Source organism: Monomorium pharaonis, chromosome 4 (genome assembly GCF_013373865.1).
Source record: "Monomorium pharaonis isolate MP-MQ-018 chromosome 4, ASM1337386v2, whole genome shotgun sequence".
Lineage (NCBI taxonomy): Eukaryota > Metazoa > Arthropoda > Insecta > Hymenoptera > Formicidae > Monomorium > Monomorium pharaonis.
Genome location: NC_050470.1, coordinates 15,988,661 through 16,013,492, shown reverse-complemented (window position 1 = coordinate 16,013,492; position 24,832 = coordinate 15,988,661). Strand labels below are relative to the sequence as shown.

General features: G+C 35.3%; 2 protein-coding genes and 1 long non-coding RNA gene across 9 annotated transcripts in view; 2 read left to right on the top strand and 1 right to left on the bottom strand.

Annotated features, from left to right (window-relative positions):
* The window catches only part of LOC105836048 (protein sprint), a 330,029-nt gene that overhangs the window by 251,961 nt on the left and 53,236 nt on the right, over window positions 1–24,832 (bottom strand). The window lies entirely within an intron of this gene.
* Window positions 6,215–10,503, top strand: LOC118645162. The gene is made up of 2 exons (XR_004962964.1): window positions 6,215–7,614; window positions 9,608–10,503. It is a non-coding gene; the product is annotated as an uncharacterized LOC118645162 (long non-coding RNA).
* Window positions 11,545–12,812, top strand: LOC118645161. The gene is made up of 2 exons (XM_036285720.1): window positions 11,545–12,371; window positions 12,726–12,812. The coding sequence occupies exon 1, from the start codon at window positions 11,687–11,689 to the stop codon at window positions 12,227–12,229; it is 543 nt and encodes a 180-aa protein (XP_036141613.1). The 5' UTR covers window positions 11,545–11,686; the 3' UTR covers window positions 12,230–12,371; window positions 12,726–12,812.

Genomic DNA, 24,832 nt, shown 5'->3' with positions numbered 1-24,832 from the left:
TTACTCTTTCAGATGTAGTTGTCAGAATTTCGAAAATTCCATTTGTTTAAAAGTTACAGCTCGATTTTCAACGAAAAATCGAAATTTTCACGAATTGTTCTTTATAAATTTATAATTTACTATCGTATATAGTTTTTGAAAATCACCGAAACGTAGATATATTGCATTCTATATGTCTAAGCTTTCGAAAGGCATGCTGCAATTTTTTAAATCAAGATGGTGGAAACAAAATGGAGGCAAATAAGTGGACATGTCTCGAATTTCTCTATTTTTATTAAATTTTAATGCAGTTATAAATGAAAGACATAGAACTTAGCAGATTTCTTGAATCAAAATCTTTTTTTTTTTCAGGAAAAAAATGGCTAAAATTAAAAGTCGTATCATGTTAAAAAACCAATATTTGCTTAATTGCTATATTGCTAGAAAACTTGACTAATACCGATGAAGCCAATTAAAAAGTAGTTACTTTTTTCAAATGCACGTGTATATACTTATACAAGTATGTTATATAAATGCTCGCGTGTACGTACAGATACGTGTGCGTTTGCAGTTATGTACTCACGAATACATGTATTTTTTTACGTTTCTTAGCCGTCTACAATCATAGCCGTTGTCCGAAATTCACCACGAGGAGGTGAACGTGAATAAGATTTATTTGTGTTTTTGTTCTTCTACTTTTGGAGTTTTTGGAGCAGTCATTTTTTAGAAATAATTTTGATTTACAAAATCTGCAACGTTTTTATATTTTTCACTTATAACTGCATTAAAATTCAGCCAAAATAGAGAAATTCGAGATATGTCCATTTATTTGCCGTCATTTTGTTTCCACTATCTTGATTTTAAAAAATGATGCATGCTTTTCGAAAGCTTAGACATATAGGACGCGATATATATATGTTTTGGTAATTTTCAAAAACAATAAATGATAGTGAATTAAAGATTTATGAAAAACAATTCGTAAGAATTTTTCGTTAAAAATCGAGATGTAATTTTGAACAAATGGAATTTTCAAAACTCTAACGACTGCACCTGAAAAAGCAACCTCGAAAACGTAACCAATTTTTTTCTGCTTTAACATAAAAAATTATGGCAATAAAAATTGCATAGAAAGTGTCCATTTTGGTTCTTGATATAAAATCCAATTCACAGATTGATATTAATATGTATACTTTAATTCTGAAAAAGAATTTCCAAATCTATAAAAGAAATATATACGAAATCTCATTAATGATGTGCACGAATGACTCTACATTACCGTCCCCAATCAAGTTTGAGAGGCAGTCCAGCATCCCCTTAAAGGGTTAAAAAGCTGAAGAAAAAGTTTAGACTCTTGCATCTTACAAGGGAACGGACAGAACTGTCCCTCACCGATTTTAATGAGCTTTGGATATGTTGTAGAACATAAGAAAATATTAGACCCATATTTTTTTTTATCTGCGTATCTCGACGTTTAGGGGTTAAAACCACCCCTCGAAAAAAACGCATTTTTTCGTTTTTTGCGAATATCTTTGAAAATATAAGGTTTATGAAAAAATGTTTTATACAAAAGTTTTATGGTATTTTATACTCTTTACAATAGTATATTTATATTTTTTAAAAATTTCAAATTTTTTAATTTATCCCACCCCCCACCCCTTTTTTTCAACATTTAAAAAATTTTGTAACGACAAAAATTAAAGAGCATTAAAAGCCGAATCCACCCATATATAATAACATATGGGTTCCATCATTCTCAATTATTAGCAAAACGAAACAGTAATCTCGCACTATAGGTGCCGCGCTAGAAGTAGTGTTGCGTTATTTCTTTAGTCGCGTCACACTCAATAACTGCCTCTTTTGCGTATATTTTTATATTAAAACATAAAAATGGATTAATCTTAATTATATAATACGCAACGTATTACACGATATAAAGCATGAATGAAAGATGTACAATCAAAGATCTCCTTCCTATTACTAATGGATATTTTATTGAAGTCTCACGTGATGCGCTTGCGCGAAAACAACCGGTCCCTTTATCAACACTGATATTAAAGTTATTTGTCTGTGTCGCATGCAAAATGTATATATACATCCGTATAAATGTATTTTCAAACTTCAAATTAAATTAAATTATATACTTATATACTTATATTATCTTTATTATCAGAGCGTGCTACGTGCATATAGTGTAAATAATATAATTATGCAAATAGTTATTGCAGTTTATGTTTTATATTTTTCTCTTGATATTATATATTTTGTTATATTGTATTTGCAGTTTTAAATGTTAAAAAATATTTTGCTTCATATTAATTTATATTCGCATTTGTAACAATGAAAATGTACGTAGGCACATACGTATATATATGCTACTTTTGTTATATATATGCATTTATGCTTTATATCGTGTAATACGTTGCGTATTATATAATTAAGATTAATCCATTTTTATGTTTTAATATAAAAATATACGCAGAAGAGGCAGTTATTGAGTGTGACGCGACTAAAGAAATAACGCAACACTACTTCTAGCGCGGCACCTATAGTGCGAGATTACTGTTTCGTTTTGCTAATAATTGAGAATGATGGAACCCATATGTTATTATATATGGGTGGATTCGGCTTTTAATGCTCTTTAATTTTTGTCTTTACCAAATTTTTAAAATGTTGAAAAAAAGGGATGGAGGGTGGGATAAATTAAAAAATTTGATATTTTTAAAAAATATAAATATACTGTTGTAAAGAGTATAAAATGCCATAAAACTTTCGTATAGAACATTTTTTTATAAACCTTATATTTTCAAAGATATTCGTAAAAAACAAAAAAATGCGTTATTTTCGAGGGGTGGTTTCAACCCCTAAATGTCGAGATACGCAGATAAAAAAAAATATGGGTCTAATATTTTCTTATGTTCTACAACATATCCGAAGCTCATTAAAATCGGTGAGGGACAGTTCTGTCCGTTCCCTTGTTAGATCACATCTGATTATGTCCGGGGTGTATACTCAAATTTTGTTAAAAAATTCCCCGAAAATTCCAGAATCTTTCAGATATTTTTGTTGAAAACTTCAGGTAAAATTAAAATATTTTTAGACGCAATTTACAAATAAAGTTATTTACTTCATACTGAGGAAAATGTCTAATGGTTTTGATTGGAAATAACCGTTTTAGTCCTTTTCCAATCATTTTGTAATCGGAAAATTCAACGGATACGAAACGATTAATATTTTTATCCGCTGAAATGCAATTTCCGATAAAATGCAAACAGAAAATGCAATGCCATAAGTCTATCCATTAAAATTTTATAGGATATACCGTGTGACGTGACAGCCGCAGGCTGCTGTCTGTCACAAGGCCTGAGGGCCCTTACGCATTAACATCACGCGGGCCCTGCGTCTTCCCGCTCAGGAGCGGATGCAAAAGCGTGTTATCTCGTATTTTTGTGTGTGTGTGTGACGTCCTACGTGCTGTCCGTTCGATTAATTGTTAAGATTTTTGCGAGCGCTGTATCGCGGTTGCGGCGGAGATCGGTGGCTCTGAAGATCTTTTTGTAATTTTCGGACGTCTCGTCTCGACGGAGAACCTTCCCGGAGGTCGCAGAGTGAATAGACATCGAGGGAGTAAAAGAAGACCCTTTCTAAGCGGGGGTCTGCAGGTAATACCGCCCTTATCTTGCCTACAATTCGTGTCGTACGAGAATTCCGATACTTCCGCCAAATCACGCTTTCAGGATCCAGCGAAGGCGCGCGAGGCCGAGGTTCCGACGGGGCGCCCACGAATCCGATCCCGCGCTAGTTCCGGCGGAGATCACGACAATGGGACATCAGTGAACGCCCTCGTCGAGAAGGAAGTAACGTCCCGGTGGCGGAGAAGGCGCCTGGCCAGGAGATAGGAACCTGCCAGAGGAAAGCGCCGGAAATTCCCGCGCACGGGGCCCAACAGTATCGACCACCGCGCCTGGATCGATCAGCCGGCGACGTCGTGCACGCCGCGCGCTGCGCGAAAATCGATTTTTGGAAAATCGACCAATAAGGGCCCGGAGTATCGGGGGCAAGGTGGAGCGCGTCGCCGAGCGGCCCCCGCAGGATCCAGGATCCCGCACTCGAGCTGTGGACGTTGTATTGTCTTGTGCGTGCAATCCAGATCCCGAGCTAAGATACCATGTAAGAGGACGCAGGAGCCGGAAACCTCCCGATCCGGACGAGGCCGAGACGAAGGAGCCGGCTTGGTGAGACGAGCGTCGTGAATTGTAAAGCCACCGATTTCGCGATTGGGCGACTCACGAAAGAGTTACGGATTTATTACGATCTTGTGGTCCTTAGATTAGAGTCGCGAATTAACGTATCGCTGCTTCGCCCGATCGCGCCCGCCCGCGTGAGTTCCGTGCTGTTCGTTTCGTGTTCTGATTACACTGCGTGTGCGTCCCGATCTACAGCCGAGTCAACTGTGATTTCGTCCTATAATTGTGTCGCGAGCTATTAATCGCGCTGTGAATTGTCGCGCATTTGTGATTTATTGTTCAAAGAATTTGGTTTAATCTATCGCATCGATATCGCGAATTGTTGTTAATTGTGCTTTCGTTTGATTTCATATTTGTTGGCGAGCTCAGAATAATTATCGCGCATATTACTTGTGGGATCTTGTAACGTGCGGAGGAGCACAAACCCGCCGCGTGTCGCGTGAACTCGGAGATACTGTTCGTCCCGATCGCCCTTGGCGACACTGTTATTCCATCGGGAGTTTAGCGTCCACCAACGGCGCCGGATAAAAAGCGTAGACCTGTCGGAGAATTCCCGCGTACGTCAAATCATCCGTTCATTGATTATCCCGTATTCGCGACATGTAATGTGAAGCGATCGTCAGCTTGTAACGCGCGCAGGTCACCATTGCCGCCCCATAGAGCCTTCTAATTCTGTACTACTTACTGTTAAATTTATTTGTTAATTTTATTGTTACATTTATGTCGCTTCAATAATTCTCTCGCCTTCCCGATTCCATCCGCCCGCGCCGAACCTCCCCCTCTGCCATTTGAGGGCTGAGCAGCTGGATATCGGAGCCGCTAACGCCCCGGTCGCCTAGCGTGCGCCCGTCTTTCCCGCGATTCTGTTACCGTAACGTTCATTAGCGATTTGGTGCACACAGAGTGGTACGCTTAACGTACCTGGCCCCCAACTAAGTATTGCGTCGGGAAATCTTTCGAAGATAGTCGCCCCGACACTCAGGGCCGCGACCAGGGACGGAGGCGAAGTTGGCCGTCGCTCGTGAGCACGGTTATAACCGACAATTTAGTAGGACATTACATTTGAACGGATAAAAAGTAAGTGGTGTGTCCGATAAAATAATATCCGATAAGGTATATCAGATCCGACCCAAACAGTCGGTTAACTAGCGTAATAATTTAATCGGATAATAGTAGTTCGCAAAATGCTAGGCGATGGCGCAGCGCTTCTCCTTCTCATGAAAATTTACATCAAAAGGCCTATAAGAGAAGCCCACTCGGGGCTTATCTAGCTGTAGCTGCACTAGCAGCAAAGTGTAGTATACATTTTTTTATTATTCGAAGAAAGTTCCTCGACCTCTGCAACTCTTTGAGAGCTTCCGGGAATTGATAAAGATAATATAAAAATAAAATTTTAAGCCTCGATTCTTGGTCTTATGCAGTAGCCAAGAAGTAGCAAAAAACCTAATGACATTCACAAAGCGAAATTTTCATACGACTTTCCCATAAACTGTGAACGGATATTTTGTCCGTTCAATGTAATCGGAAATATTCATTTTGTTACTTTTTCGATGGATGATCCGATTCTTTTCATCGGAAAAAGCCTGGGAAATTTTTCTCAGTGCAGTGTATTATTTTTTGACATACACAAAAAGCATATATCTTAAATCAGATTTTATATTGATACGAACAAAAAAATATTTTAAGCAAATTTTAAATTTAAAATATTTTCTATTTTTTATAAAAAAAATTTGAAATAAGTACTTTCTTATAATATTTATTAATATAAATAAAAATATATTTTAAACAGATTTTAAACTTATAAAATTTTATTTTTCATAAATATATTTTATAATGAGTACTAATTTATGCGTTGAATAAAATGTAAAATTTAATAACCGTTGATACTGTCTAAATAAAATTAAATATTTTATGTAACTTATATAAATATTAGAATACTTATATTTTCAAAATTATTAAAAATATTAAACAGTCTTCGAATCAGTGTTCAAAAATTGAAATTTTTTAACATAAATGCGTAATTTAATTCAAAATATTATTTGTTTTAAAATTTAAAACATTATTCTAAAAAGAGATCGAGACTCCGTGGCGAGTTTCGCGCCGATATTGATAGCTCGCGACGTTGCGTTGTGACTTGTGACGTGCGGGGTTAGTATTTGCGTTTTGTTGGAAACTTAATGTGTGGGCTGGAATAAGAGGCACTGACATACTTGGTCCAGTTATTCTCCCAGATATTTTAACTGGAAGAACCTACGTCGATTTTTTAACAGAAAATTTACCAGATTTCCTAGAAAATGTACCATTATTTGAAAGAAACAAGATTATCTTTCAACAAGACGGGCCAAACAATGCCAGGATTGTTACGAATTACTTAAACGAGCATTTCTCCGGACACTGGATGGGTCGATACGGCCCGATGCGTTGGCCCGCAAGATCTCCGGATCTTAATCTTCTGGACTTCTTCTTATGGGGATATTGTAAGGAAGTAATTTATAAAACGCTTCCCGAAGATATCGAAAACCTAGAGACAAGATTACGATTTGCTGTTCGGGATATCGACGAAGAAGTAATGGAGAATGTCGAAAGAAATTTATTAAAACGCATGAGAGCATGCGTTAGGATGGATGGCGGGCATTTTGAGCATCTAGTTAAAAAAATTTTTTAACCAATTCGCTCTTTTTAGAGCGACCAATACATTTCGACGGTGGAACATCTCTCATGAGCAGAATAAAAATTAATTTTCTCAAATGTAATTTATTAATTACATTATTCTTGCGATTGATTGAGACTTTTGTATTGTAACTGCAATAGTTTCGAAAACGTAATAACGTATAATACATGCTTTTTAAAATAATAATTATTTATTATAATTAGAAATAGTTACTAATTATAATCAATAATTAATTTTTTTAAGTACGTCATACGTTTCACATTTTCTACCGAATTAGCAGTGCAAAGGTTTTAGCCGATCGTTTGTCTTATCTCGCCGCTCGCGTCAATTACGCGCCACGCAGCCAAGGATGCGGCGCCGTAGATGGCAACAGTCGCGACAGCGACTTCTACCACGGCGCCGGCATTCTTGATCCCAGTCGCTGCACGTTGTAAACATAACCCTCGTAGTCATCGTCGTGCAATCTTTGCGGTCCGTCGCTTCGCGTCGAGTCCTTCGAATGCTATTTGCATTCGCGTTTCTTTTAAAGTAATTTTTGGAAACGATGAGTAAAGTAATTTTTGGAAATCGATAGTGAATGAATAAACAGTAAACCCGTAATTTGTATTGTGTCAATTGAATGTAATTAGCAAAAACGAGAAAGTTGGATGTGTCGCACATCTTTAAAAACCATCTCTAATGATTGTTCATAAGCATAAAAATTGGCTACGCTGCTACAAGGTGAGTGAGCAGGTGAGTGAGTGATCAAATGAGAGAGTGTATAAGTGTTTGTGCGTCAGACGCTGCAACCAGCTGATTGCTACACGCGACGTGTGTGTATGCCGTGTTTATGTAAAAGAAAGAGAGAGAGAGAGAGAAAAAGTATATGCGTGCGTGTGTATGAACGTCTTTCCCACCCACCCCCACTCTCTCTCTCTCTCCTCTCTCTCTCTCTCTCTCTCTCTCCTCTCTCTCTTCTCTCTCTCTCTCTCTCTCTCTCTCTCCTCTCCTCTCTCTCTCTCTCTTCTCTCGTCTCCTCTCTCTCTCTCTCTCTCTCCTCCTCTCTCCCAAGAGGAGAAAGGAAAGAAAAATATATCTCCTTCTCTCTCTCTCTCTCTCCTCTCTCTCTCTCTCTCTCTCTCTCTCTCTCTCTCTCTCTCTCTCTCTCTCTCTCTCTCTCTCTCTCTCTCTCTCTCTCTCTCTCTCTCTCTCTCTCTCTCTCTACAGTTCCAATCAATATTATTAGAGTTTCATTAAATGTCATAAAATTTGTTTAACAATATTACTATTTTTTAACATTTTTAACATTAAACACGATACGACACTCAGAAAGAAAGTATCGTGCTGATTATTTAGCGCAGTTTTAGTGATAATTTTTGATAATTTTTTTTTCGATCGTGTGTAACACTAAAAATATAAAGAAATGATAATTGTTAAAATTTTATTTTATTCAAATTACACATAATGAAAGTAGAATAGTACAAACTAAAGATGTTGTTAAACGTGGTAATATTTATTGTATTTGTGTACTACGTAGTGCTTGAGAGGGAAAGAGAGAGAGAGAGAAAGAGAGAGAGAGAGAGAGAGAGAGAGGGAGAGAGAGGTGTCATACTAAAATGCGCGAAATACTTATCCATAGTATGTTACACTCTTTGTAATAATACAGAAAAATATCCTCTCTTGATGTAACGATTTCACGATAGCTTAGGCGCAATGCTACGATAATTATGTTTAAAAATTAATGTTCAATATCATGTATTGTTAACACAACGAAGGATTTTCTTTTATAACCATAGAAAACTTACAGTTTCTTCTACCTTTAATTGCATTATTAATTACGACAGATTTTCAGTGACTTATAATGTATTAACGATAGAAGAAATTCGAAGTTCTCTATCATATACAAGAGAAAATCATTTCTAGTTAACCATACTAACGATACTTGACATAACATTGATTTCTAATTACCTATAATTACCGTAGAAGTTGCATCGAATAATTTATCCTGAAGTCGTTAGATAAAACGTGAATATTTTTCTATCGTGTTATTTTACAAAGAGTGCATATTAGGGATAGTATTTCGTGCATTTCGTAATTTTCTAATAAGATGGTTACGAAAGGAGAATGTATAAAGAATCAATCGTGATAAATCTTCGTTAATTTAATATTCCATAAAAAACGATGAGAGAATTTGATGCGGCAAATATTAAATTATTTGCAGGTTCCATACGTTTCCATTGCTTTCTCTCTTTCGACTTTCTTATTTACAAAAGTTTATTGCGATTTAAATTTGTCCTATTTTTATTAATAATTTATAATCTCGTCATGTAATTGCGAGTGTGCGTAGCAGCCATCGACGCGAGCTTAGGTGCGGTGCGGCGAGACGTGGGAACGGCGACGACGCCACGCTTCTCCTTCTTTCCCCCGCCGCCGCCGGCAGCCAATGCTTGAAACAGTAGGCCGTGCTATGGCTCGAGCGGCTCGAGCCCTTCCTTCGGCGCGCAAGGCGCGCTCTCATTCGCATAATTTAAAAAATTTATATCTCGATTATTAGCAGACCAAACCCACAACAATATTGAACTTTTATGTTCATCTCGATCCCATCTACCTTTTTATGAACAGTGACCAGTATGCTCTGGGACTCCCTCTATATATATATATATAATGAATTACATACTAAAATTAAACCGATAGATAAAGAAGAAAGGAAGACAGTTATGTGCCTTTGTTGCAGATCTGAGCGTGGCTTAGGATAAACAGAAACAAATTGAAGAAGATAATACAAAAATTACGGTATAACACACAATCAAGGAACATAATTACTTTACAGAGGAACGAAAAATGTAGTTAGAATAGATGAAAAAATATTAGAAGGATTTTAGACAACGAAAGTAAACATCTTTGTGCCCACTGAATCCGACGTTATTTACGTTATACATGGCAAACTTAGAAGAATATATAAAAGAAGTACAAGCAGAGGAATCGTGATAAGTAGGGAGAAAATTTGATCACTTATACGAATGAAGTATTAATAGCGAAAGGCCCTAAGAAATTGAAAGAAATTATAAATAGATCTCAAATCATATTTTAAGAAAAAAAGGAGCTAAATTTAAATATAGAAAGATCAAAAGTTTTAGTGTTCACTAAAGGAAATGGAAAGAAAAATTAAAAAAATTGGAAGTAGTGAAATAAAAAAATCAAAGAAGTTAAATGATTCAAATATTTAGGGTATTACTTTAAAAAAAAAACGGAGAGACACATAAGAAAGACAGTTAAAAAAGAAAGGATCCAATGGAATAGGCATGGGGAATAGGACAATCAAATTAAAAAATTGTTTCGAAAAAAGACTAAGTTTCACAGTTTAATAAAAAATATTTTACTGTATGCAGCTAAAATTTGGGCTGAAAAGAAATAAAAGTTGAGACAATTCAAAAGAAGTATATCAGATTAACTTTAGATTTTAACACTCCAATATCTAGTACTAAAGAAGAAAAAAACAAATAAAGTAAGGATAGAAGCTGGAAGAAGAGTGGTGAAATACGAAGAAAAGAAAAAAAAGTAAAGAAGAATAAGATAATTCTGGAATGTTGAAGAGAAATTAAAGGAAAGAAGGAAGTAAAAGGATCGAAGTAAGAAAAAAATAAAATAAGATAATTATAGGTTAAAGTTAGTAAATATTCAGAAAATAGATAGACTAATGCCCGCCCATTCGGCATGTAATGTTTCTAAAATATGTTATTTGAAATGTTACAATGTATACAGCAATATCACAGAATATTTTACGACTATTTCTGCAATACTTCTGCAATGTTTCAATGTCCGCGATCATTTCAAGTGCAATCTTTTTGAAAGATTTTAGTAATATTTCGATAATATTACTGAAATATTTCTGAAACATATCTATGCAGATAGCAGAAACATTTCAGAAAATATCTTGAATACATTTTATCCAAGAAATTGCAGATACACTTAAAAAATATTGTTGTAACATAATATTAATTAAAACAGATAAAATTGTTAAATGTAAAGATAAAAATAAAATTGCCTATATTGGTTTATAGCGGGTTTTGGTACTGAATAATTTGTGTAATTTTTACTATTTCTTATGAACTATGTTGCATTCTTGTCAGTCTATATTTAGTGACTTTCAAGATTGATAAAATGCGCACAGTTCATATATATGAGTTAGAAATAATAAACATTATACCAAAATTTTTTAGCACCATTTTGTAACCGTGAATCCTGTGTGCTTATTGGCTACGGATAGCCGCAGGATTCAGGATCCGGGCGGCGGGCTGGAATAAGTGAGAAGACGGTGTGTTCGGTCTAATACTATGATTTATTAATTAATAATAAGCCTATGCTAATATGTACAATTCCCTGCGCTAATATATACAGTGTGGTCCTCGAAATGCGAGGTGTCTGCGTGTTCGGTGCTGGCAACTAAAGACCTACAATCAAAGATTCGCCAATGGCGAACACAATTTTGATTGGTCACTTGAGTCACATGGTTTATCCGCCATTGCGTACCCACGCTGGGCAAGGAAAAGGGGAGAGTGCTCTGTGTTGAGCAGTATAGGTTAAAGGAATATGTGTCAGAAATTATAAGGTAATTCAATCTCTGCACTCTCGAGGGTCACTATATTTTGACGATACACTCAGGAAGAACAAGAAAAATTAAATTTGCATCTGTTATATGGCTGCGTACAACTTGGAGCAGGTTCACATTGTTTACTATCTCCACTACTCCAGACCCCAGCCCCAGACCCCATCCAGTCTCCGTATGGGTACATAGTGATGGTGGATAGCAGTCATGGTGGGGGGCCATTGGCACATCTTTGATTATAGGTCTTTATTGGCGACTATGTCGCGGCATGCGCTCGTGTCTGCGCGCGATCGGTGCGGTGCCCTGATTGGCGGCGGTGCGTGCGGTCGGTGTCGGCGTGATGCCTCGGTTGGCTACGGCGGCGTGCGCGCCGGTCGGTCGGCGCGGCGATTGGCGGCGGGTGCGGTATCGGCGGCAGCGGTGCGGTGGTACGCTGTGGCCCTAAGACCTGACGCTAGCGGCGCTGTGAACCGGCGCGGAAGTCGGCACGGTGCCCGGTATCAGCTGCTCGGCGCATCAGCTGATTGCTCGACGCTGTTGTTGTCACCACGCGTGGTGACAAGTCGCGGAGCCGGTTCCTCCTCACTGCGGAGTCCCCGGGTCGGAACGACGGCGACCGCTCAATGCGCGGCCGAGAGCTCGGGTACAGATCGTGTCGGTGAGCTACCGCTCGGTACGCAGTCAGGAAGGCACTCACTGCGTGCCGGGAAGGATCGTATACGAGGTTATGGCGCTCAAAGTACGCGTTAGGAAACCTGGCTCACTGCACCAGGAGGTACGGTCTGCTCACTTCGCAGGCCGGGGAAGCTCTGGTTCTCGTCGCGAGTGGAGGGTTTATATACCCTCCACTTGGTGGTGAGGGAAACAGAGAAGAGCGGAGGGAGCGAGCGAGGTAGGGGCAACGGTCGTACCTCCGTTCTAGTGGTAGCGGGGGAACGGCTCGTTACAGCACCAAGATCTGTTATGGATCAATATAGGCGATCTTATTTGTATATTTATTTTTGACAGTTTTATCGGTCCTATTTCAATTATTATTATTCTATAACAATATTTTTTTAATGTAAGCAATCTTATTTTTATATAATATAACAGTTTTAAAATTAATATATTAAAAAAATGTTTAATACATTGATTATGTTAATAAAGGTTTACTTTAATAAATGTTTATAGATTTGCATTATTATAGAAATTTGTAACAGAGCACTTCCATTTTGTCATAATTTTTTAAAACTTTATTTTGTTTTAGTAACATAAAAAAAGATATTGTTACGGTCTTACGCCACTCCAGTCAGCGCGCCTACGATATTGCGCTCACCGCATACACTGCTGCGTACATCGCTCACCGCCCACACCGCGCGTCGCCGCGTCTATTAACACGCGCTCGCTAGCCGAATAGTGCACGGCGGAGTGAGATGCAGCGGTCCAGCTATATAAGGACCACCTGCAGCGCGGTTAAAACAATCTAACACTAGATTCAACCTTTTTTACCTCAACGGGCCTCCACCTCGGAGCGCGCCCGTTGAGTTGATAACTTTGGGCCTTCTTACGGAGTGCGCTCGCACCAGGGCCTCCTTCTCGGAGTGCGCTCGCACTAGGGCCTCCTTCTCGGAGTGTGCTCGACGGCAACATCCTGCCTCGACGAAGAAAGACCTATCGGCCACCACGGCCAGCAAAACTGTCACTAACTCGGACCAACACGAGGACACCACGACTCGACCTGGAACAAACCTACTGGACAGAGAGCTCATAGCTTGGACCTTCCGCCTATTCAACGGAACTGGACTCCACACTTCTTACAGAGCACGGTAAAGACGCCGAACAGGCCTAATACCGACGCCAACGTCTAAACAAAATCTCCAGGTGGTTCCGGCATCTTCTGACTCAGCACTCCTTTCAATAATCCTGCGACTCCACGTGCACCACGACGGAAGTCTTGATGCTACCACACCAGGTTCTGCAAACCCGCAGAAGCTCTATGGAAAGTACGTGGCCTCACTATAACGTCAACCGGCCAACGAGGGAGCCTAACACCTGCCTGACAAACCGCCCTTTTCAGGGCGACCAAAGAACTCCAAACGGTGGAATATCTCTTAAGTGGGAAGTGACATACACATACACACACGTTACTACCCCACAATATTCATTTTATAACATTACAGTTTTATAACAAAAAAGTAATATATTGTAAAAAGAGACTTGTTACATGAGAAAATAATAATAAAAAAAAAATATTTAAAGTGAATGCTCTAAAGTATACAATAACTAGAAAGATAGAAAGAATTGAAGTAAAAGTCTCATATTATTTTGCGATGTTGCAATAGTAACCAAGATATTAATTTTTTTAACTTATATGAATGAGAACGCATCGAGGAAATTATAAGTTTGAAAAGGTAATATCTCAATAATTATTGCAATAAAATATTAAATATTTATAAAGTATTAAATAAAATAATATATGCACATTAAAATAATTTTTTTTGTTTATTTCATGTATACTTTAATGTTATCATTATTAACTATATAATTATATAGAGAATATGTTTTTATGTCAATTTTAAACATTCAGAAATGTTTCTGAATTATTATGTTTGCAATATTTCTTGCGCAGTATTGCAGAAATTTTTTTTCAGCAATTTAAATTTTTATTACCCACACAAACGTTCAGAAAATTTTTAGAAATACTTTAAATGCAATGTTGCGTTTCATATTTTGCAGAAATATTTATTGTGTAAGAAATATTAATATTACTTTATAATTTTCCAGAAATATTTTTGAAATAATGCATTTGTCACATTTCTTTTGTAATATTACGGAGCCATACAAATATAAAAGCAAACTTTTTTATCTTCTCTCAAAAATTTCAGAAATATTGCATTTGCATTATTATAAAAATATGGTGCAAATTTATTTTTAAAATATTTCACATGCAAAGTTACAATTAAAATATTAACGAAATATTTATGTATTATTTTCAAATATTACAATATTTCAACAACATTACTTGCCGAGTGGGCGATTTCTTCACGTTCAGTTATCTTGCGGTTGAAATTATCCAGGAGATAAACTACCAGATCCATGCACGTGATTGGTTAAACTTGAAATTTACTCTCCGGATAACTTTATCGGGAAGAAATTGGGCATAAGACTAGAAGAGAAGGCGTATGCAGGAGGATTAGAAAAGATAAACAGAGACGAACAAAAACAAGGAAGATATGAAAAAATAATATGGGCAAAATATAATAGACTGTACAAAGGAATAAAAATAGATGAGAAGCCTTTGTATATTTTAATGGGGTATAAAGATAAGGATCAATCAATGATAGCGAGATTTAATTGCGAAAACAAGGCATTAGGGAATAGATATTGGAAAAAAAAAGTATAGACTATGCAATTTAAAAGTAGAGACTTTAGAACACTTATTAGAAGGATTTACAGAATTGTGAAATTTACAAAATTTCTCTATTAGGAAAATGTTATCAGAGATAGATATATGTACAAAATGGATGAAAAATGTATTAAAGACGAGAAATGACAAAAAAAAGCGTAAATAGTCATTAAGAATCCTATGTTATCATGTAATTAAGCTATGTAACCTTTTTTCAAAGGCCGAAATGTTTAAGAAATAAACGAGTTGTGTATATGTTATGTGCAATAGTAATTTTGGATAAAGTTCCGAAAAGAGTAATCCTCCGATCGCGCTGAAATTTAAACCAAAGCTCACCCTTGATTAGAGAAGAAAGTCCCTAAAAGGATTTTTGGCGACAAAGCCTCGTTTGCCCCTCAACCCCCTTCAAAGTTTTTACAGTTCTTACTAAATATCTCCGAAAATAAAAATATTTAACGGTCGTTCTCTTCGCCAGTGAATAAATTAAAAACAAATTATAGAAGTTAAACCAAGCGACATCTTGTTACACGAATTAAAGAACATCGACGCGATCTGCTAAAAAATCCGAATAATCATTCTGTCGTTAATAAACATTGCACATTAAACAGGCATTGATTTGGTCGAAACCAATAATTTTACATAAAGAATGTTCAACTAAAAAACGAGAAATCGCCGAGATATTAAGAAATATGACCACACAATTAATCTGCAAAAAGATACGGAAAATTTGACAGCTATATATGATAAGATAATAAAAGTGACTTAGGATTTGTATGAAAACGTCTATTATTGTTATGTATTATAGTTTATAATTCGACAGCTTTCACAGTAGTTATTGATTTTTATTCAACGGTTCAACATTATAGACCCATACAGGATCTATACAGCGTGTGGTTGTTTAGCAGTTAGTCATCAGATATCGATCTTAACGGATGTGTCATGTAACGATACATATCTTAACAGTTTTTAGTTAACAAAAAAATTTTAATTTAATGTTTGACAAACGATCTTTGACATATGTTAGTTGACATACGAGAAACAATTTGTAAGTGTTGTTATTGTAAATTAATTCTTGTTATAATCTAATAGCCGTAACCGATATTACAATAATATGTTATTTGTAGATGACGTATCTGGGCACACGTCACAAATTGCGTGATGTCATATTAAGTTTTGTAATCGACACGCTTGAAAAAGACTCAAATTAACGGTCGAAACGTAGCGGTTATTGTACTAATAAAAATAGCCAGTAAGGTCGAACAACTTCTATAATTTGTTTTTAATCTCGAAAAATATTGATTTTAGAGAAAAAAGTTTCAAACAAAAAATGAAGCTCATAAAAAGCTCTACAAAAAAGTTTATATACATTTTTTACGTAAACCTATTATTTTGGCTGTTATAAAGAAAAAAAGTATTTTTTTAATCAAAATTTTTTAAATTTTCATTATATATCTCGGAAAATATTAGCGTAAAATATAGATATCGAAAATGCGCGGTATACAAAACACACACACACACACGCGCGCGCGCACGCGCGCGGGGTGCAGAGGGGGCCTTCGGCCCCCCTCCCGCACCCGCCCCGTCCAAGTTGCTAACCCGTGTACACATTGCAAACAAAGTAAAGTTCACATGTGTTTGCAGTTTTCCAATACAATTTTTTTTTGAGTTGCGAGTTATTTTGGGTCATAACAGCCAAAATAATAGGTTTACGTAAAAAATGTATATAACCTTTTTTGTAGAGCTTTTTATAAGCTTCATTTTTTGTTTCAAACTATTTTTTCTAAAATCAATATTTTCCGAGATATTTAGTAAGAACTGTAAAAACTTTGAAGGGGGCTGAGGGGCAAACGAGGCTTTGTCGCCAAAAATCCTTTTAAGAACTTTTTTTTCTAATCAAGAGTGAGCTTTGGTTAAAATTTCAACGCGATCGGAGGATTATCCTTTTCGGAACTGTACCCGTAATTTTATGCAGGGTGTAATAACAAATAAAAAAACAACATTTGGCGAGCACGAAGCGCGCGCATGTTCTAGTCCTCTTTTAAAATAGCCCTAAAGTTGGCTGTTAATCGCGATTGTATTGTTGCCGCTTTATTCCGATTATGATTGGCTGTCTTGCTTGACTCACTTCGTGTGTGAGAGTTGTAATTTGACAGTTGTGACGTGACGTTTTTCGTTCGTCATAAGGGCCGAAACGGCTCGGCCGGGAGGGGTCATTCGGAAACCGCACCCTGCCCCGAGAGTGGTGACGGTCTCTCTTTCTCTTACGCTTATTTTAGTACTGAGATCTTAGCAACCCGCATAGCGAAGGGCGGAAACCATGAAGGAAGTGATGTGCCAGGAATAATCACTGTAGGTAACGGAGCAGCCGTTGCGCGACCATTGAGAAGATGCTGGGTTGGTGCGGCGGGACCCCAAAGGACCACACGCGAAAGGTCAGGTAATCGGTATAATTACCAGATAAGAGGAATAGGATCGACGGTCGAACTCGCTTCTTTTAGAAGGGGATGGAGCCGGACATGACGGAACATTGTGACAGCCGACGTCAAGGTGGAACTGTGTGCACCCTCGCGTCCTGTACTCGGGCGGAGGACCCCAACTGGCGCGGTCGACACGGCCTCAAGGTGAACAATCAAGAAGGAGTCTGATCAATTCCGGACCGATCCAGCTAGCCAAGCGGGCGATCGAGCCGTGCGTACTTGCGGCCCTACGAATGGAGCGTTGTCAGTGCGGAGAGCGCAATCAGGCAGCGAGATCCGAAAGGACTAACGGAAGGACGCTCCAGCGATCATAGGATCCTAGCGCGCGAGTCAATGCGCTGATCCACGCGCTAATCGATGCGCGGATCGCTACCGGCGCCTGCGGGTGCCTTTAGCGACTCACTGTTCGGCAAACCGGTGACGAGTGCGGTCCAGCCATCGACATGTCTCCCGTATTTTGTAAAGCCACCACTTCGACCGTGCGATAAGGACGGAGACGAAACGGCTCCCGCGACTGCTAATTGACTGCATAATACCGAGATCAGCGATACGCTGCCATGGACGTCTCCGTCACTAGGATTAAATATCTTTACGCCTATCGCTCTCCCCACGGAAATCGCTGAGCCAATAGTCATTGTATCGCGGAGATCAGACAAATTTATTTGGAAATTGAGACCTTATCGCCTGAGGGCGAAATCGTCCGGAAACTCGCCCGCCGCGAGGGCTTACCGAGAGCACGCAAACTGGGCGTGCCGGAGAATGATTGGGCCGTAACGCGGTTCGCTATTGTAGAAGTATCAAGCTCAGCTCGCACTTATAATGTACGTGATCCGCCATTGGCGGTAACTGCGACACATGTTCTAATATATTATATTTTGTCTTAATTAAAAGTTGAGTCATTAATATCCATACAAATCTCCTCTCTTCCTCCAACGAGTATTAAAATCTAAAGAACTCTGCCCCTCTATCACTTCGTGTAGGGACGGACTAGCGGGGACCAAGCCGTCGTGAGTGAAGTTGCGTCTCGAATTTTTGTGCGGCGTGAGAAATTGTGCCTGGCGCTCAACTATAATTAATCTACTAATTACCGTTAATCCACGACGAGGTTGCAGACGTAGATGGTAGTAACGTCGCACAGTTTAGTTGACAGTTCGACAGTTTGACAGTTTTGATAGTTTAATGATGTGATTTGACTACGGCGATTTGTGGTTAGATACCGAGAGATAGAAAGACAGACAAAAAGAAAGGAAGAAAAAAGAAGGAAGAAAATTAGGTTAACATTGTGTAATGATATGTAATAATATGTATCCGATGAAAAATTTTTCATGTAAAAGTATATAAAAATCTACAGAATTATGTATCAAAAATGTCCATGCAAAATTTTATATTGTATATTTTAATATAATTTTACATAATTTTATATAATTTTATATAATTTAAATATAATTCTATAGATTTATATATGCTCTTATATGAAAAATTTTTTATCGGGAAAAAATTACTTATTTACAATTATATATAATTATACATAATTATATTTAATTACATATGTTCATATATGAGTAATTTTTTCCCGATAAAAAATTTTTCATATCAAACCACGTATAAATATAGAATTATACCAGAATTATATAAAATTATTTAAAGTTACATAAAAATATACAATATAAAATTTTTCATGGACATTTTTGATACATAATTCTATAGATTTTTATATACTTTTTCATAAAAAATTTTTTATCAGGTAAGTATGCAAGTATGTTATACATATAAACATGCATGATCCTAAACAAGGAGAAGAGAGATAGAGAAAGGAGAAGAAATAGAAGGAGAAAGAGAGAGAATTATAAATATGTTAAGAGGAACTACGAAAAAGAGTAAAATAAAATAAAATAGAAAACAGAGGGAAACAAGATTTTTTTAAAGATAACAAAGACGAAGAATAGATAACAGAGAAAGAGAGAGAGAAAGAAAGAGAAGAAAATAATTGTGTAATGTTTATATGTATATATGTGTATATGTATATACATATATAATATAAATATACATATATAAATGTATATACATATATAAATATACATTGTATAAATATATGTACGTTAAGCATGTATGTGTATATACATATATATGCATGTATATGTATTTTATCTCTCTCTTTTTGTCCTCTTTCTTTATGTTTAAGTACTTAAATTAATTTAAGTATTTAAAAATTTTTTAATTCTTATGTTAAAAATTAAAAAATGTATAAATATATGTATTGTAATTTAGATAGTAAGAGTTTTGTAAATAGTAAAGAATAGGAATAAGTATGAGATGAGACACACAATGTAGAATCGATGTAAAAACAGGAAGTCTCCCCAAAACCCGAGAGAGAGGGGTAATTAAATAAAATAAACTACTAAAAAAAAATTAATATTTATTTGATATTAATTTAACATTTTAATGAAACGTTTAAAATAATATTTACATAACATTTATTTAATATTTATGTAATATTTATTTAAACCTTTAAAAAATATTTTAAAAAGTATTTAAAAAATCTTTATTTAATATAGATTTAATATTTATATTATAATAATTAATTATTTAAAATAATAATTTAAAACATATATTTACTATTAATTTAAGATTTTAATAAATTGTTTAAAATAATTTTTACGTAACACTTATTTAATGTTTCTTTAATAAGGGGAGATTAAGACAACATTGCACTTATTGAAATAATATGGCATATTAATAATACTCAAAAATTATAAAAAGTGACGTCAATTTTTTCTTTTTTTACGAACAGAGCAAAAATATATTTTTTTCATATTTCACACACTATTTCGCATATGTGAAAATCAGTAAAAAATTGTAATACTTTATACTTATTTATAAAAATATAAGTTAACTATACATGTTTCATCCTTCTGACAACATCTATTGAAATGATCTATAACAAATATGTATGCATTAACATAAAGTATTCATGGATTATCACGAAGCATTACGATGTGTACGATCTTCGAAGTCAAGCAACGTCGGGAATGGTTGACACTTGAATAGGTGACCGTTTTTTCAGGCGCATAAATTAAACATGTTCTAACAGGTACTGTGGCTTAGCTGAAACATGTATAGTCTTCTCCCCTTTACAAAATTATCGTAGAAATTTATAATGCTAGATTGGTGAGGTTACGTTGAATTTATCAAAATTATTTAATAATGCAATCAATTTTTTTCTTTTGTTGTAAATATGTTTAGTAAATATTTAAAAAATTATTTACCAAATGTCAAAAAAACGTTTTCTTAAACTTTAAAACAAATATTTATTACCCAGATAGCCAAGCGAGATTAAACATATCGGACAAATTAATGCACTGCATGTATGTTGTGAACTTGCCCACAATTTGCTGTCATTGTAATTTAACGTGGATCGAAGTTAACATCAGGAGAGCAAATAACCTTCGTGAATTTATAAAATTATAAGTGCATGCATTGAGGAATAATAAACTTGTCACATTGACAGCAATTGTGCATGCATGTTGACAACTTGCCGTCAGTTTGTTGAATTCTAATGTAGAATTTTATATGATGTCAGAACAACAGACAGTTTGCGGAAACACCTTGGCTTTAGTTTGATAAAATTAATAGAGAATAAGTGATAGCAAGATAACAACACGTTGCCTTTTTTTGGCTATCTGGGTAAATGTTAAAAAAATATTTGTCCAAACATTTAAAAAAACGTTTTTCTAATTTAAAAAAGGGAACTTATCTCATTATTTTTAACGTTTTTAGAAATGTTTTTAAAAATATTTTTTAAATATTAATGAAAACATTTTAAAAATATTGTTTTGCTGATTGGGGACTTAACCTATAAGCTACATTTATAAATTTTTTGTACAGTTTAAAGAGAATATTTTTAATAAAAACGTTAAAATGTATGTATTTTTTAAATCATACGCAATCAAAAACAAATTTAATTTTAATAATAAAATCTTACATACACACACACACACACGCACACAAAGAGAGAGAGAGAGAGAGAGAGAGGGGGGGGGGAGACATGTATACATAAATACATAAAATATATTTTATTTTCATATAATTTTAATTTTAAAAATATTTAATTAGTAACGTGTAATATTAACAAGATTTCAAAGTCAAAACGAGAATCCCATAAAACTTCTGCAAAAAAAAAATTGGTTTTACATATATGCAACATATTTATACAATATATAACGTTATATAACATTATCAAAATATTTATAGATAAAATCTATTATATAAAATAATTCATTTTTCTATAAGGATAAAATGCTTTAGTTTTCTCAAGAGAACAAATTTCACATTGTATTAAACTGAAAACAATGTAAGAAGTAATGGTGATATTGAGGATACATTCCCCTCCTCTTGGAGCATAGTGAAGTTAACCGCCTGTGTGAGATCGGACTATGGGGGTTGCCATGACGATGGGACGGTTCTCAATACATGGTTTGCTAGCGAGCGCCAGTGACATTTTTACCTATTAACGAGCTGCGAAGTGCATTCAGATGTATAAAAAAGGACGCACCCTCTGAAGAAAACAAGAATAAAGAATCTTATGAAAAAGATCCTTAACATTTTCTCCTCTTCACTTGACCAAGAAGATGGCGGTAATTTAGCGACAGAATAGATATATTTAGAGAGGACTTTAACACGATTCACACGCTGTTTTATAATGTACTTCTGTATATTTAAACATCACAGACCTTTTTATTTCAACCAAAATCTAACTTTAATTATTAAACTAACAATTATTTTAAATAAAGAATTACACACGCACGCATTAACCTTTTCTAAAAATAATGATATCAAAATATTTTGCGCCAACTATAATAATGGTTATTTATATGAACTGAAACATCTACCGTATTATTATTCTTTGACCAGTAATCATAAATCCTCCAAAAAAACAAAAAATTTATTTTCTCTACAAAAGTAATGATATAAAGAAAATGCGCGAAAATAATAAATATTTTTCTACAAAAACTTGGCGCCGCTAAACCGAATAATTTGCTTTAATACAATTTCTTACAATCTAACTTACATACTAAAATAATAATTACTTAATAACAAATAATAATTACTAAAATTATAATTTTTTTACAATAAAAACCGTAATGGCATTATATGGCAAATTATTCGGTTTAGCGGCGTCAAGTTTTTGTAATAAAATATGTATTTGTAATATTTGTATAAATAATTATTTGTAAAAGTAGATCTTCTAGTTCATATGAACATCCACTTTCATATTTGGCACATTTTCTTTGTATCTTTACTTTCGCATAGAAAATAAATTTTTTGTCTTTTTGGGGAATTTATGCCCACCAAATACCAAGTTACATGTAACGTGCCTGTTAGTTGTCATTTCCCATTCAACAATGTAATCCCAGGCAGCAAGGTGACGTCCACTGGACGTCAATAATTCGTCATTTAAGGTCGCGGATGTCATGTTATCAAATTAAGACGTAATAGTAACGTCATTTTTTGACCTATTAATTACGTCAGTCATTTATCCATCCTACAACGTATTTTCGACGTCATATTCTTGACTAATTAATAACGTCAGTTAATTGATATTTTATAAATATTTTATAAATATTGCGTGCTGTCTAGAGTATAATTTAGCTTTATTAAAAAAACAGAGCAAAAATTTTTATAAGTTTTTCCACATGTTATTTCACATATGTAAAAATCCGAAAAAAAACTGTAAATTTATATTTATTTATAAAAATATTAGTTAACTACAAGTTTCATGTTTCTGACTATTGAACTGATCTATAACAAATATGTATTCATGAGCATCAAGTGTTCATTGGTCACCACAAGGTGCCAGGTTGCGTACGATCTTCGAAGTCAAGCAACGTCGACGGCGGTTCAGAGTTGGATGGATGACCGCGAAAGTTAGACAATCCCAGTTGTGGCTATGGTGTGGTGGGTAACGATGCTTGTTGAGAAACAACATAAATTTTTTTTTTTTACATTATAATTATGTTATTTCAATATTTTCACAATGCAAGTACTGCATATATAGAACATATATCCGAAATATTTTCTAAAACGTCAAAATAACGGCGACTTTTACTACCTGGGATAGTCATAAAAATGACGTTAAAATGTCGTCTTTATTGTGACGTCAACGGTCTGTGACATTAAACCGTCATTTTAATGTCATTAAGACGTCAATTAGTGACGTCTGCTTCGTCATAAAATGACCAAAAAATGACGTCAATTAGACGACACCTTGCTACTTGGGATTGTAATATAACACGTGTGTTATATTACAATTATATTATTAAGTGGAAAATTACAACTAACAAGCACGTTACATGTAACTTTGTGTTTGCTGGGTGAATACTGGTCAAAGTATAATAATACGGTAGATGTTTCAATTCATGTAGATATCTTTATTATTATTACTATAATTGGCACAAAATATTTTGATATCATTATTTTTGTAGAAAAGATAATATGTGTGTGTGTGTGTGTGTGTGTGTGTGTGTGTGTGTGTGTGTGTGTGTGTGTGTGGTGCGCGCGCGTGCGTGTATATGTGTATATGTGTATGTTTATTTTATATTTATATAAATATAGTTTAACTATATGTTGTTTATCTCTCTAATAATATCTATTGACTTGATCTATAACGTAACTCTCGGGAGTAAGGTGCACCCGACGCGCTATATAAAGACTATCCGCAGCACGATTAAGACAAGCAATAATTAGCTTCCTGCCCAATGTAGAAGAGGACCGCCACACAATACTTTTATGATTTACTCATTTTTATTAGGTGAACTACAAGAAAAGTGACCTTCACTTCAGTCAAATTAAGAGATCGCGTATCGAGCGAAAAATTCATTCTTATAAGACGTGAGATGTCACTCCATTTCGAGTGGCCGTATTTCATTTTCGCTTAGAGTAAAATTCCATTCTTTTGGAGTGACGTTTTACTCCAAGAAATTTAGAGAGTACGTGTATATTACGAGGATGTTTTTAAAGTTCGTTAAATTTTTACGTGGTTTCTACGTCGAATCTATGATTGCATTCATATAGATTTTAGTACTGTTTTTGAGCAGATGTCCACTCGAATATTTACGTGGATTTTACGATGCCGATCCACGTAGTATTAACGTGGATATCACGTACTGTTTTATTGGGAACTTCCGATTAATTAATAGTCAACATTATCATGGTATATTGAAACCATGATTTATAGACTGCAATTATCAATATAAATTTACACACTTAATGCTCTTCAAAAAACTTAACATTGACTCGTTCTGTTGACATTGAGTCTCTGCGGCGAGTTACATGCGTTGTGCAAACACATTTTTCTTCGAATAATTTTCGGTCGCTGAGTAATTTACCGGTGTAGTAATTAATAGCAACGGACAGATAGATTTGTTCATGTGTGAGTGTGTGTAAATCTACAAAAATATTGGTACGTGATACATTTTGTAAAGAACAACAATT